This window comes from Cygnus olor, chromosome 15 (genome assembly GCF_009769625.2).
Source record: "Cygnus olor isolate bCygOlo1 chromosome 15, bCygOlo1.pri.v2, whole genome shotgun sequence".
Classification (NCBI taxonomy): Eukaryota; Metazoa; Chordata; class Aves; order Anseriformes; family Anatidae; genus Cygnus; species Cygnus olor.
This window is the reverse complement of record NC_049183.1, coordinates 1,161,645-1,177,641: the sequence shown is the minus strand read 5'-3', so window position 1 is coordinate 1,177,641 and position 15,997 is coordinate 1,161,645. Positions and strand designations below refer to the sequence as shown.

General features: G+C 34.2%; 1 protein-coding gene across 2 annotated transcripts in view; it reads right to left on the bottom strand.

Moving 5' to 3' along the window:
* GRIN2A (glutamate ionotropic receptor NMDA type subunit 2A) overlaps positions 1-15,997 on the bottom strand; it is a 191,748-nt gene that overhangs the window by 51,300 nt on the left and 124,451 nt on the right. For both annotated transcript variants that reach the window (XM_040574760.1, XM_040574761.1), the window contains 5 exons: positions 11,788-11,993; positions 10,105-10,273; positions 9,827-9,980; positions 5,209-5,334; positions 2,377-2,606 (listed from right to left, as the gene is read on the bottom strand). In XM_040574760.1, the coding sequence (XP_040430694.1) occupies positions 2,377-2,606; positions 5,209-5,334; positions 9,827-9,980; positions 10,105-10,273; positions 11,788-11,993 (885 nt within the window). The remainder of the gene's footprint in view (positions 1-2,376; positions 2,607-5,208; positions 5,335-9,826; positions 9,981-10,104; positions 10,274-11,787; positions 11,994-15,997) is intronic.

Sequence of the window (15,997 nt, the reverse complement as noted above, 5' to 3'; positions counted from 1 at the left end):
GGAAGGCCAATTCTACTAACAAAGATAGTAAAGGAATCTTCAAGTTTATGGGTTAAAATTATGCTCAGTCATTAATTTTTTTTTTTAAATTAACCAAAAAAGATAGCTTCAATAGGTCCTTAGTTATGTTCCTATTAAAAAAGTTGTCAATTGTTCCAGAATTTTGTGGGCTTCTAGATATTACTTCTTTACAATTAATTTAACTCATATTCACTTCTGTCCCTTCACACTGGCTTTTGCCCGTGACAGCTTTGCTTGCAGCAAAGGACAGAGTTTTCCACCAAGCAACAGTACTGCAGATTCCTAACTGATCCACTACTAACGGCGTTGCAGCAACAAGGCTAAGAGGGGAGTAAAATAATTTAACATGAATCATATTATATACCCATAAATTATCCCTAATTATGTGAAATTCTGAAAATCTGAAAAAGCTCAGCTTTGTAGAGGAGGCAAAACCTGTGTATGACAAGGAGTATTTTATATAGATTATTGCTTTTCTGGATTTCTGGCTTGTTTAACTATTTTAATCACAAAAAAGCTCCCCTGATATATCCCTGTATAATTCAGGCAGGATTTGAAGAACCATAAAATAAAATAAATAAATGATAGAGATCAAACAAATCATTAGAAGACTGCACATGAGCAGATGCTGTTTTCCAATTCAAGTATTTTTCTATTTTTATTTTGTCCTTTTTTTTTTTTTTAGAAATAAAATCCTGTTTAGTAGACAGAACAGGAAAATTACAAAAATAAGGAAGTTATTAGCCAATGGCTACAGAACAAATACTGAAATTTTCCCAGCCCACAGGTGAGAGTGGCAAATGCATTGGCAGACCTGAACACCACCGCTATGCCAGGTGAAAGCCAAATCCTGCCCTGATCAGGACTTACCAGGAAAACATTATGTATTTAATCACAAATAGTTGAACAGCTTTTTCAAATCCATCTTTTTAATCCTCAAGAGAAAAATACCTTTTATCTGTATCATATTAAGTATATTATTTTAAAGTAAAGGTATTTCTTATAGTCTTCACATTCTTTCAAAGGTTTTGCTACAACACAACCTAATGAAAACAAAACTACTATCATTTTTCTTTTCTTTTTGTCTATCTTTCCCCTAGCCATGCTTGAAATTCATGCATTGATAGTACAGATCACTGAAAAGATGGTCATCAGAAACAATTAAAACAAAAAACAGACACAAGTCTATCCGAGCTGTTGCCTTCTTTTAAATAACAATTTCCTTTATCTTCTGTCCTTTGAAATAAATTCCCTGTGAAGTTCTCCCTTGTGCTATATTACTTCTCAATGTCAATATTTAGTTTTATTTTAAAACAACTGGGCACAAACTTGAAAACAGTGTGCCCTTTATGTGTTTTGTGTATATCCATCACAACAATAATTTTGCAAACGGACTTCAAGCACTTTGTGCAATACCACTTCAACAACGTGGTCACACAAATGAAACAAGAAATAAATAATTTCTGGGTTTCTGATTTATATGACAATTGATTAAAATTCACAAGTACCAAGACCTTGTATACTTTCAGCAGATGAAAATTCAGTCAAACTAGAACAATATGAAAAAATAAGCATATTTATTATCTGTCTGTTTCTGTGAAACTTCAGTAGGCTTTAAGTGAACTATCTGAGTCTACTGCTCAAAACAGAATTCTCACAAAAAGTTCTTGAATTGAGGAAAGCCACTTCCACAATCAAAATTCTGCGCCTTATCCCAGGTAATGTACATCTCAACTTTATTTTTACTCTTTACTCTTCATATTGTTTACAAGGAAAATATTTGAGTGTCCACAGGGAACACATATGGATTGTTATTGTTTCTATTTGCCTAGTTATGCTAGCACCACTCTAAATCTGTACTCTCTATGACTTCCTTCCACACTACATGAAAAGCAAAAAGACTTTTTTTTTTTTTTTTCAGGTGCATTGATTTGTTTCAGATGATTACTGGATAGTTCCTGGTTTTATGAATATTCTGCCAATTAATAAACTATTAACATTTTACACAGAGATGTTTAAATAATTTTAAATGTATTCCAAGCATTCAAGCTGACTTTTCATTTTTTTCAAGCTTTTGTATGTTCATGAAGCATTACTTTTAACCTAACAAGAACTTATTTCCATTTTTCACAAAATTAATGTACTTTTCAATTAATGCAGCTACTTTTGAAAAGACTTTGAAATCAGTCAGATATTTTCATGATTTGGGTTTTTAACTGAAGCGTAACACTCAGAAATCACACAGTTTTAGCTGATTATCTTGATTATCTTGCTCAGAGTTTTTAGTACAGAGTACAAATTTGTATAAGGATTACAAAGAACAGACACTGATGTCTTTTAAGCTAGAAGAGCTACCTTTTTATCACTCAGTCCAGTCACTTGGTCAACAAATTCCTCTTGAATCATAAATGCAGCTAAGTTGGCAGTATAACTAGCCAGGAAAATGACAGCAAAGAAGGCCCAAACTGACACCATGATTTTACTGGTCGTCCCTTTGGGGTTTTGCACTGGCACAGAGTTGTTGAATACCAAGCCCCAGAGTAACCACACTGCCTTGCCAATGGTGAAGGATGGTCCATGGGGATCTGGAATTGCAAAGAGCATTTGTTTTAGTTGCAAGTATATTTGTGGTAAGATACCACAAATACATAACTACATGATAACAACAAAGCACTCACCAACACATTACTAAAAATATTTTGATACATATTCATTGTCCTCCCAATGGAATCACGGAATTTAGCATTGGTACTTTCTGCTGTAATGACATTTATTTCCGTATTTGTTACAAAAAAATATTTCAACACTTCTCTACATGCATTTACCTCACCAGTTTTCAAATGGAGACTGCAAGCATAGGTTTGGAGGAGAGCAAACTGATGTTTCTTGCAGTAAGGTGTGTGTCACACTATGGCCCCTTTCAGTATTCTGTGCCAGCTGACGTGTAAAATGGAAAACTGCGGATTTAAGTCTTAATGATTTGATTCCAGTACTTTTCCCATCCAAAGTACTTTTATAAGCTCCAGTCTTCAACATTATACTTTTTGAACTTTATGTACTCTCAGATAAGCATATCAAAATGGGTGAACATTTCACCTACTTTTAAGCAACATTACACTCAGAAAATGAATCAACAAAAAGGAGCCACCTGCACAGATATATAACTTATAGCTAGACTCAGGCTACCTCACATGTACAGAGTCAGTTCCGTGGCTGCAAATGCACTGGTACTACAGGTAAAAACCTGGCCCAGGTAATCTGTGCTGTTCTGTAGTTTTTTCAGTCAGCTTTAAATTCATCCAAAAGCACCCAAAGTTGTCAGCATAATGCCCTCATGCCCATGGACTAGCAGAAGTAGGTTAGCAAAGATATTATCCACTAAAAAGACCTTATTTGTTGAGTCCTCTGAGAATAAAGGGAAGATTCCTCTTACCCAGCTTTAGGTTAGTACAGTGCAGACATCATCTAGACTCCCTGTATGCTCAATGGAGAAACAGGCTGCTCCTGAATGTGACTCATCTGACTTTTTCAAAAGTACTCATTTTTCAATTAAATGGCAATTCAGACAATAAGCTCTTATGCAGATACCTGCAATATTACCTCCATTCCTGCCCTGCCTATGGGGATGCACACTAAAACTCAGATTTACTTAACTATAATTTACATTATTAAAAATAATTTATTATTAAAGGAATAAAATCCGAAGTTGGTATACTCAGTGCATGTTGTCATTTCAGTAGAAATGCTCTATGTTACAGTGCAAATTTTCTTGATAGACTCAAGTACATCTTAGATTATCCTCTTTCTATTTTTACTGCATTGCTAAGATAGACTGCAGTAAAATAATCATAATGGAGCTGGCTTTTGGTTTATGAAGCTATCTTATACGACTATTTAATATTGAGCTGATGGATAATAAGTATTTTCTGAGCAGTAATACGAAGGAAAGTATATACCAAGAAAACTACTGAAGATTTTAGCACCATTGAGCTTCATCCTACTAAAAACATACAGGAAATGCAATAATCTACATAAAGAGTCACATTAATTTTAAGCTTCCCATGCTTCAAATGAATAGCAACTGGATTTGTGGCAAGCCTCTACTGCTAAGTTATGATGTTGTAGTGCCATAATATGAATTTGTAGCCACTACATAATCAATTCTGTCACATAAGGTGGCACAGAAAAGAACAGCCCAGGCTGCAGATCCCCAGTGTCTGTACAAACCTCTCGTTTCCTCTTCCTAACATAGTGTTTATTTTGGATATAGGTTACAAATTTACCATGTTATTGAAATATCAACAATATCTGAATATTACAAAACCCTCCTTGTTCAGGGAACAAACCAACCACCAACTAGAAGAAAACATTAGCTTGTTACAGTCTCTAGGACTATGTTCACCAACCTGGGAGACATCGTTATAAAACAAGGTATGATTCAGAAATTAAAAACTGTCCACACTCTGAACTGAAAGTGAAGAAAGGGAAGGATGAGGGCACCACAGTACATGAAATCATCATTCTCAGGTCAGAGTGTTAATAGTATACAACTGTAGTTTTCACTGAGAAAGTCATGTTCTGTATTAAATTTGTTGTGTCACTATATTTTCAAAAAGAAGTTTCTATAGTCACGGCTGCTACGCAGTAAGAAATGATGCCCTTCTGCCACTGGCCTCATTTCAAGGATGAGTTCACCACAAGAGAACCATACCTTTTTATATGGACTGTATAAAACCATATACAAGGTAACAGCTGTTTTTCCAGATTACCCACCAAACCTCACCATTGTAGATCATTATCTCTGAACTATCCATGAATTCGTAAGAGTCAGGAGACTGGAGAGTCTATTTCAATGCTTTTTTTTTTTTTTTTTTTTTAAGCTGACCCTCTACAACTGATACAGTATACTAACATAACGCTGCCTGAATACAACTCTCTTTAATATCACTTATCCTTCTACATCTTTATTGCAATGAATTAGAATATCGGCATGAGTATATAAGGCCTCAAGAAATCACATTTTAAATGAAGAGCAAGCATCCTTTTCATAGCTGCTTTTACTGTTTTATTCCTACGTTACATTTATTTTAAAAGATAGAGGGTAAAGGATGGTAAATACGTTTGGTTTTTTTTGTTTGTTTTGCTTTGTTTTTATAGCCCTAAGGTTGTGTAAAATGCAAAGCTTACCTTTCCCTTGTGCTAAGTTCCTGTTATATCCTACGGGACTAAAGTACTCAAATATAAAGACAGCCATGGCGGACACAATGAGAAGCATCACAAACATCATCACCCAGACGGAAGCACTAAAAGGCTCTGCAGCAAAACAGACAAGAGAAACAGAAACAGTTCATTAAACCAGTCACATCACAAGAATTCTAATGCGTCCGGCTAGGCAAGCCCAGAGGCTTTCTTTAAATTAGCTTTTACCAACAAAAATGCTAGCATTACTGCTAGAATTAAGCAGCAATATATAAAGAACCGCTGTTAGTATATACAATCTCCATACATCTGAAATCATAAATGTGAGTTGCAATTCAAACACAAAGTCTGTGTACTTCTCTTCTTCAACAAAGCCTTAACCGACACCGAGTGGCAAATAATTGGTTTGACTTGCAGCTTATTCAGTTTACAATCCTTTTCTATTAATCCTGTGGTGCACGCTTTTATCAACAGAATGGTCCAACCATTATGACAGTTTCTGCAGAGCAAAAGCAATTAAGCATATGCTTAAAACATTTGGTGTTTCAGTGAAGTACACCTCTCTCTCATTTTCTATCCAACAGAAAGCATTAGGGAAAAAAGCCAAATGCTTGCATTCAAAGCAAATTTTGTTTCAGAGTTTTTTCCCTTTTCACTTTCATCTACCTCTAATGAAGATGTAGTTTCCACTCATAGCAAAAACATTCTTTTGCAAGTCTCACTCTCATCTGGGAGCAAATTTCTGAAATCAAAAGGTTTTTATGGAAAACTGAATGTCAGTTTGAAAGATAGAAAAAACATAAGTTAAAGAAGTAGGTTGGAACAGAAAACTAAAAGTAGTTTCAAATACCAGAATAAGCACCAACTTTTTGAAAGGATTGGAAATACCATGTGAAATACCATTTCAGGTGTTCCTGTGGTAGCTGTATAAGGATACATGCAACAAAAGTTTGGTATGGCAAAGTAATGTCTCTTTATTAGGTCAGCTTATTTGGGGGCATATTATACTCTAATTTTGGTAAATACTAGTAGTGTGAATGTGCTCTGAAATGTGAGAAATAATTCTTAATAACTATTTCAAATTAGAACGGAACCAAGAAGCACTGGAAGTGACAATAAATGAGTTTATTCCCATGCTTTGCTTTTTTGAAAGCCCAAGAGATTCCTCCATCCTAACCTCTTCATCAAAAATGAAAATTCTTCCATCATTGTAGGAAATGACTCTGAGCGAGAGCTGAGGTGAGCTGAGCCCAATAGCCCAGTCTGAACCTTGCCCAAGTTAGCATGAAGGATTCACCAAGAACTGGAATAAAGTATCATAATTTGGGCCCAGATGTGAAAATCTCATGAGACTGGTTACCTTTGCTACAATTTCTTCAGAAATTTGGAACCATGAAAGACCAAATTCCAGATAGCCCCACTTGTGATTTTGAATGTGAACTGACAAGACAGAGCAGGGAATTTTCAAACCAAACAGTTCTCTTTTTGATTTTAAGAGAAGGTTAAGGAACAATATTTATTTTTTGTTATATTTTAAAGACAGTTTATGAAATTCTTTCAATTACTAAAGACATTTTTTGGAAGAGAATAATAAGTTAGCAAAATAACAAAATGCTTAAAAGACAGAAATAAATCCATTCAGAAACAGACAAGTAGATGCCACTTAATAACAAATATTCTATGAAATCACACATTAATTTGAATTAATTGGAATTCACATAAAACTATCATAAAATATTGACAGCATTCTCATAGAAGACAGACAGCAACCCTCATAAAATTCTTATCAAAAGCAACAGTGTAGAAACAGCAATGGTAATTTGTCAAAATTTACATTAGGCAAAGGGCAAAACAAGCCAAAGTGAAAAAGCAAGCTATAAACAACAGTTAATGCAGAATGGTCCTTAATAATTTAAGCAGTCTGGTAATGAGGAGGAGTAGAAGCAACAGAAGCAACAGCAAAATAAAAAGCCATTTATAATAAGTAGTAAGACTGAACAAGTACAAAATCACTTGAACAATAATGTTGATGTTCCTGTCATATTACAGATCAAATTATGCATTCAGCACTGTTATTTGATTCTCAAAGGACAGAAAGAATTTTTCCCCAGGAAGCAGCAGGTTTTATAAGATTCTTAAGTAGAGCAATGATATGACGGAAAAATACTAGTAGAAGACTTGTTAGTGTAAATTGCAGATAATTGGCAATGGAGAAAATAGAGCAATGAAAAGGACATCTTACTCCACTAACTTTGAGTTTCTACCCCACATACCAAAAACAAACAAACAAAGCAAACAAACAACAACAACAAAAAAGGGAAAAAAAAAGTGCATAGATAAGCTATTTCAACAACAACAACAACAAAAAAAAGACAAGTAGCCTCACCTATGAACTCTCTTCCTCTTAAACATATAGAAAGGTTGAATAAAACCCCCACAGATTTTTTTAAAAACTTAAGCTGTGGATCTAGTATATATGAACAGTAGTAATACATGAAAAAGTTTTAACATGGATAAAATTCTTATTTTTATTCTAAAATTCTTGGTTGGAGACACCTGTGGGAGCAGATAATGAGGAAGAGGCTGTCAGCCCATCAGTTACTTAAATCCATTAGACACAATCACTGAACAGAAATTCTAGTTCAGACAAATTTTGTACTTGCCTACATTGATGGCAGTAAATCATAAAAACAAATACTTCATAAACTGTACTTCATTGCTATTTAATAGTATTGTTTTTCACAGATTAAAAAAAAAAAAACACAAAAGTTACATAAGACAACCGTATTCTTAGACACTCAATTAAAATTAAATCTGTCTGTGAATAAATTCAGTTACCTATCTGATAGTATTTTGCATGGCAGAGCACTTTACTACTATTCCCACAACATCGAAATACACAAGCAGTTCCAGTGATGTGACAGTTTCATCTATGCCTAAATAAACAGAAAGTACATCTGAGATCACAGACTTAATTTATCGGTGCAATAGGTCAGATTTCTACAAAAAAAAAATCTATTCTATAGAGCTTTACAAGGCATCATTTTTACTTTTTAAATTCTGTACATATCCAACTAAAACATAAACATTAAATTCATTGTAGAAATATAACTATGTTGTTGTGAAAAAACACAAAAGCAGTCTGTTTTGATGATAGCTGGAGGCAGGTAAGAGGTAAGCAGGGTCCATTAAAAAAAACTGCCAAAAATTGGAACATATTTAGGAAAACACTACATAATTCAAATGATAACTTCAATACGTAGAAACTACAATTTAAAAAATGAATTAACTGTACAAGTCAATTACTTATAGAAATAAAAAATCATTATCTGAGTATTTTCATTAAAAAACGCAGCCTCTCATAATTTCATTAAACAGTCTTTTACTCAGTAAACAACAAAATTAATCGCCAACAAAATCTGTTTAGGTATTAACAAGTTAGGTAAATTAATAGATTACTCACTATGTTACACTTATGAGCTATTGCTTCACCTCTGCAATGTGCATTTATGGAACAGGTATGAGAAATAAGCTCTGTGTATAAATGATGATAATGGTTGTGAGAAAAAAATTATTTGCCCGCTTGTAGCTGATACTACAGTAACAATCAGTTCCTCAATGGCTACAAGTGATTTGAATTAAGTGAAAAACTTACACTTAATCTAAAAAGAAACCATACTGATATATATGTGTGTATATATATATATAAATAAATAATAAACATAATATATAAAACAATAAAATGATATAAAAATGTCATCATTGCTCACCCAATTGAAGATATGAAACTGTTCTGTAAGGTACCTGTAAAATACTGTTTTTTTTTCAGTTTCACTTAGATTATTTTATCTCCACTAGCACTATCTTTCATTTGCAAAATACCTTTGAAAAATTCAGGCAAACCACTAAATATAAAAGTAAAACATAGGCACTACAGTGGAGAGGCAGATAATGAAAGGAGAAACGAACAATAGAAACAAGTAGCAAACAAGGGAAGGAGAGAAGACAGAGATCTTTACTTCTTTGTATCCCACCTCTTTTCTATCGAGCCTTTCATTTCCATGCTGAATCCCCATTGTTCAACTCCATCATCACAACACAGAAAATTGAAGAAAACACTCAGAAGCTTTGCAGTGCGGTAGTATAGTCTTTGGAAGCCAGATGTATCTGTTGCCCATTTAGCTGTCAGATCTATTCTAATTACGGCCAAGTCTTCTTTTCTACACTATTCTACAAGGGGGTTTTAAATGATTTTGTGAATGTGAGTTCTAGAAAAATATGAGACAATTTATTATGGGCTAAACAAGCACAGGTTAATGTGTAAGCAGAACTTGAGGAAGTAATTTTCCTAACTGAAGATGCTGGGGAATTCTTTTTCATAATGAAATCATTATTGGTTTCCAGTTACTGCATCTGAAACCAACAGCACTTTCTTCATGTGCTAAAAACCACATTAATCAGTTTGTTGACACCATACAAACTTCCTAACATGTAATTCAAAAATCTAAGAAACACGTCAATGCACTATTTAGCTTAACTAACAATGAAACCTACCCCACTCTACAGAAATGCAATTAAATGATCTTGAGGGGTTGGAGAACCATACCTAGAAAAGCAGATGGTGAAACTGTGCCATTGCTCCGTGACACCATGACACTAATCCCAGTCTCAACAAATGGCACTGAAAAGTCAACCACTTCAGAGCGTTCTTCATTAATAGTGAGAGACCCCACAGCCATAACTGCACGATGATATACCACCTGATCCACAAAGAGAAGACACCACCAATATTACTCAGCAGAGAACACCTCATTTCTCCAAATGAATTTAAAACAAACATTGCTAGGTTCTTACTTAAGAGCTCTTTTACCTAACAGAACTTACTTCACCAATCATTCCATTCCACACATTATTGACTTTTTTGCCATGTTTCCCATTAGTCACCAAATACAGGTCATACGTGAACTTGACAGTTTTAGACAATTTCTTCAAGATATCAATGCAGAATCCTTTGCAGCACTTCTTTACATTAGTTCCCTCATTAGTTGAGTTGCTGTTAAAAGAGAAGAGAGACAAACATTTCTCCTGGGAAAAACAGAACCACCACAACAGCAAGAGTCAGCGTATTGTAAAAGAACAATTTTTCAAACTTCCAAGTGACCATTTTTTTTCTGGAATGATAGAGAAATAAAACCATAGGATGCTTTATATGGTGCTTATAGCTCTTACTAGTCATATTGCAGTGGCTTGACGAGATAAATAGAAGATGGTGGTAGACCTTGCACAACATGTTTTCTGCTTCAGTTTCTCTCCTACTGGACTTCACTTCTCCATCAATTCATACAGTCTCCACTTACTGATGTCTCTTTGGTTTAGATTAAACATTTATTACTTCTACTCTTAAGACATTATGTACCACACGTAATTTAATAATTACAGAACTGCCCAACATATAAGCTGTGTAAAGGCACGGTAGTTCACAGCTTTGGAAGCAGTGGGTGCTCCATCTTTTCCTGCAGTTTGAGAAGGTGACTTTCAGGCTATCTTTGAGTGCAAAGACCACTCCGGAAGGTCAGAAAAGCCCTGACAACAGAGAAACCAGAGTCCCAAACTGTGATCAGCCATGTAGGTCTTAGACAAGGATTGTCCTTTTTTTTTTTTTTTTTTTTTTTTTTTTTTTTTTTTTTTTTTAAGAATAGGCAATATTTTACAGGCTTTGAAGTAACTCAAATCACAAATAAAAAGTTGTTTAGAACCTGACTAAGAAGTTCAGATATGTCAATAAAAATGTCCTGGATTTCAGAAACTATTCAGCAACGTCTGGAAAACTTCAGAAACATCAATTACATCTCCTAACACCTGCTCAGTTAAAAATGTTATATTCATTTTGGAAATACATAGACTGAAGCGCTTAATGGGTGAAGAAGCATTGATAAATGCACAATGACAAATTTTCCACTGTTTTCTAATGATTACTCCAAAATTACAGAGCAACCAAAGCAAAGGACTTTTCTCTAGCTGGTATGTCATAGTGGTATTTTATGCTTGAATAGTTTATCCTGTACCAAATTTAAGCATAAATATATTATTTTCAATAGAAAGCATTCTCAAACTGTTAACTAATTAAACTAATTAAAACAGGCACATTTCAACATAACAGGAAACCATTCAAAGAGGACTCATTAAAACAATCTGATTTTAGAATATGCTATCTTCTTTCACGTGATTGAGAAGGGCTAATTCTAGTTGATTTTGAATTTACTACATACTTACTATCTTGTCGCTGACTCAATGTTACTTATATGTATATAACCAGAACCTTCCAATGTATTGAAAGGGAAGATGTGCAAAGAAAAGCATACTGTGCAGGAAAGAGAGAAAGAAAGAGGAAGAGAAATACAGAAGGAAAAGCAAAGATAGGAATCAAGAACAAAAGAACAGCAAAGTATCAGAAAAAAAGATGTATATACAACAAAAGAAATAAGGGAAAGCATTAATGAGAAAATAGATGAACATTTTGCACTCAAAAGCAAACAAAGAAAAAAGGAACACTGTGTATTTACTTACTTAATTTTGACAAATTTACGACATGGCACAGTGTTTTTTTGGCAACTTTCCATCAAAGGATCCACATCCTCAACAATGACAAAGGGAGCCTCCTCCAAGGTGACAATACTCAAATGGTTATCATCTGGTTCACTGTCTGCAAAAGAGCTGTACCTTGGCCAGACAGAGTACTTCAGGCTGAGTGAGTTGTTCTCCCATTTCCCCACCTGAAGAGCCAAGATACACAAGCTGCTGATATCTGATTGCTTGTATTTGACAAACGACATCTCATATTAAATACACTGGGATATAGGTACAGGAAATTAGAGTGCAAAGACAGCAGTCCTAGGTTTTTATTATCGAAAAATTTTATTATCAAAATTACTTTAGAAATCTTTAGTAGTCATATGAAGTGGGAAAATGCACTGTGCTACGTACAAGTAAGGTAAAGTTATTTAAAGACTGGATGATACCAGTTAACACTATCTTGGCTATAGGTGCACTGAAATTTGATATTGTCATATGCAATTGAACCAGAACAGCAACCAGACACTCCATATGTAATTGGGACTGATTTGCAGTAACAAGAAAACAGGCCTCAAAAGAAAAAAAGGACAAGAAAAAGAAAGCTAATTCCCACCAGGCTAATGACCAAAGTATCCCAACGTTATTTCTGTATGTTCTGTAAAGAAAGGACTCTTCAATTATTATTGTTTGAAAAGTCATGGTGAAAGCATTTTACACCCTAGTCCTAGGGTTCCCAAGCTGGGCCAGACAAGGGTTTTAGTAAACACAAGCAGAATTTTACATGACACAGTTTCATATTAGAAATAATGTATTTTATTCTGGTTTAGTTACTGTGAAATAATCCTAAGAGTTTAGCAAGTAATCAAGCAAACACCAACCTTTAGAGTAAATATGCAGTTTTAAGATTTTTGTGGGAGCATAACCAACTTTTCTTTAGAATTGTCTTTTTATTCATTATTATAAATTACTCAACCTTAATTAATCTGCATTTTTTTCCACTGCCAGAACACCAGCAAGGGGAATATGATTAAAAATTTATTTAAATATTTTGAAAGCTCTAGCATTTTTTTCTCAGGTTGTTTAACTACTTGATATCCATAAATCTAATTGTATGGCTTATCCGAGCAGTAATAACAGATTATATAAATGAGCTACCAGTCCACATAATTTAAACCAACACATTTTAATAACCCTTCAGTTACTTTACCTAAACAAATTATAACATAATCATGAGACTGATAAAATATTTGTTTTGCAAGGAAAACAGTAGGAATTAACAGTACAATGAGAGATTCGGGTCCTAAAAAAAAAAAACACAACTGTACAAAATTGTTACTTTCCTTCTGTCTTCTAAAGACTTTAAAATGAATCACAAAAGTTCCTGAAGAACAAGATTTATATCCATTCCTATTTGGGAAGCACATAAGTACATGCCCTTTGCAGTTTCCTTTCTGTCCTGTTTTTGAGGCTAGATATTTTGCTGAACTTTAAAGGAGACAGAAATGCCAAATGTCTATATACTTTGATTAGGAAATTCAAAATATCCCAAGGGAATTAGGAAATCACACCTAAATCACTGGGAATCAGGAGCTGGATTTATACTGCTTAAAGTTTTAGCATGAAATTTAACCAAAACACAACGGATGAAGCCTTTGTGGAAAAATAATGATCATAATAATAATAATGCAAAGGGAAACAAATCTACTTAACTCTATGACACAGATACATTGCAAATAAAAAAGTTTGATTGTCAAGTTATGGTACATAATCTCATTCACAGCAGAGCCTATGCTGGTTTATGTTAGCTTACGGAATGTAGTTTATATCTACACCCTAAGTATGCCACAATGTTGGCTGCCTGGAGCAGGGACAATTCCAGACAGATCACTACTTCAATCTAACAAAAAACATGCCAAGTACAGCTATGAATTTCAGCAGTGGAAAACGTGCCTGCCTGCCTTTTCCAACCAGCAATAAGATAAGAGATGTGACTGGGTCTCAATTGCACTTGCATGTCCCAGAGTATAGCAGTAGCAGCACTTCCCACTACATCACACTACATTACCTGATACAGGGTTCTGGGAGGAGGCAGGTCTGTGTAATTCAAAGTGTTTCCCCCTGCAAGCCATCTCCACTGTATATTGTTGCCACACGGATCAAATGGAATACAAGAAGCCCACCATAATATGAGTTTGTCTGATCCTATCAAAAATGCAATGATTGCTTTGTTGTTAAAAGAGGACTCATGATACATTTTCAATAATTCACCTGCATTTTATTGTTTTGAGAAGGATACAACCACTGATGATTTTAAAGGGATGAATTTGTTGAAATGCTAGTTTTTTAGACAGATGCATCTGTACAGAAGTGTGTGTTGAGCAGGTCTCTAAAGTTAGGTTCAAACATTTTTATCCTCTTCATTCCATTATCTCAATATTCACTGATTGTACCTTTATTAAAAAGTAATTAAAAATTAAGACCTTCACTTCGGTCTCAGGGGCATCCCTACTACTCTGTCTGAAGATGTCTACTGCTGCACTTCCAGGGAGTCACACTGAATTCATCGGGGCTTTATACAGGCACAAATCTCATGTCCATTGCAGTGCAGGTCAATCCCACTTTGCAGTCAGGAACCCTCAGCATCAGAAAGCACAATGGCAAAAAGTACAAACAAAAGATTTCAATGTCATGAAGAACAGAAGAAAAGCAAATGGCAGAAAAGTCCTAAAAAACTTTGCTGTTTGGCTAAGAATAGCAAATGAGGAAGAGTAATTTAAAAATGCCTCTGAGTCACTCCTTTTCCTTGGGAAATATTTGTGTTGGATTTGCTAGTTCTGATTGTTAAATGGTTAGAATGGATCCTGGATTTGCTCTGTTGCTGATACTGGACTCGGAAGTAAACAGTTTTCTTCATTTGGTATTTTGATTTTGAAATTGTAATATTGTTGAAGAATACACGTTGCACTTCTATCATTCAACTACAGTTTTGAATGATTAAAACACTTTTCTCTTCTTCATTTATTTTAAAAGAAGGGTAAGAATTTAGTTTTATGCAATTAAAGCACAGAGTCAAAATACACAAAGATTTTTATACTTTAGAAGACTTTCAGCCTCTGCAGAACTAATTATAGCATTGCGAATAAGAATCTGAATGGTATTAATTATTTACATAATGTTTTGTATCCTCGTATATTATTTAGATCTTTCAACATTTTTGTGCTACCAATAGTATCAACTCTTTTACAGAGTGAAGGGTTGAAATGACAGAGGAAAGCTGTAGATTAAGGAAAACTAAAACATGAATATGTTTCTGTTGAAATCAAGAGAATTTATGAAGTTGAATCCATATTTTGGTGTCTTGCAAGATCAGCATTTATGTCACTTGAGAAAAAGTCAGATCTAGTTCTAGATCCAATCAGTACCTGTTTTGAATGCATTTAAAACCTTCAAAAGCTTAGGGAAGAAAAAACAGGTTATAACACATGTTGAATGATTTCAGAACTTTATATAGAGATATGCTTATAAATTGTAAGAATTTCTGTGCAAAGTCAAATGTTAAGTCCTTATTCAACACTGACTGTTAAAGTGACTTACCTATAACAAAAAAAATAAAAATAAAAATAAAAAAATTAACTGAGTTAAAAAAAGCATGCAAGTCCTGACTTCACCTCTGAAGGGAAGGGCACTATAAATACTCTAGAAAAAAAAAAAAGTTCATATGTAAAATACAAAAAGTAGGATATGAAAAGTTCAACTGCTATTTTCAGTAGGAGACGAGTGATATTTGAATAAACCATTTTACAGTGAAATAGCTTACCAATCTGGACAGCTTCAAAATTCAATTGCCTCCAGCGTTTTGCAGCACTTGTTTTTAGAACATGCTACTTCGTGTTCATGATAGCTACTCATGAAACGAACTAAACATGGCATCCTCCAACCAAGTCCAAGCATCTAGATTTGACGTAAGAAAGGGCTCCTGTTTAAATTAGCATGCTTACCTAATAATACTGGTATCCCTGATACAAATATTAATGAAATAGTCATGAAATCTGAAGTCACCATTGTAATGCGGACTATGCTAAACCATTGATAATATGAAGGTAAAACTATAAAACAGAAAACAAAGATACTGCTGTTACATATCAATGAAATGCAACCTGATGCTACTAGTTTTTCTCTAACAATTTTAATTGTATCACATCTT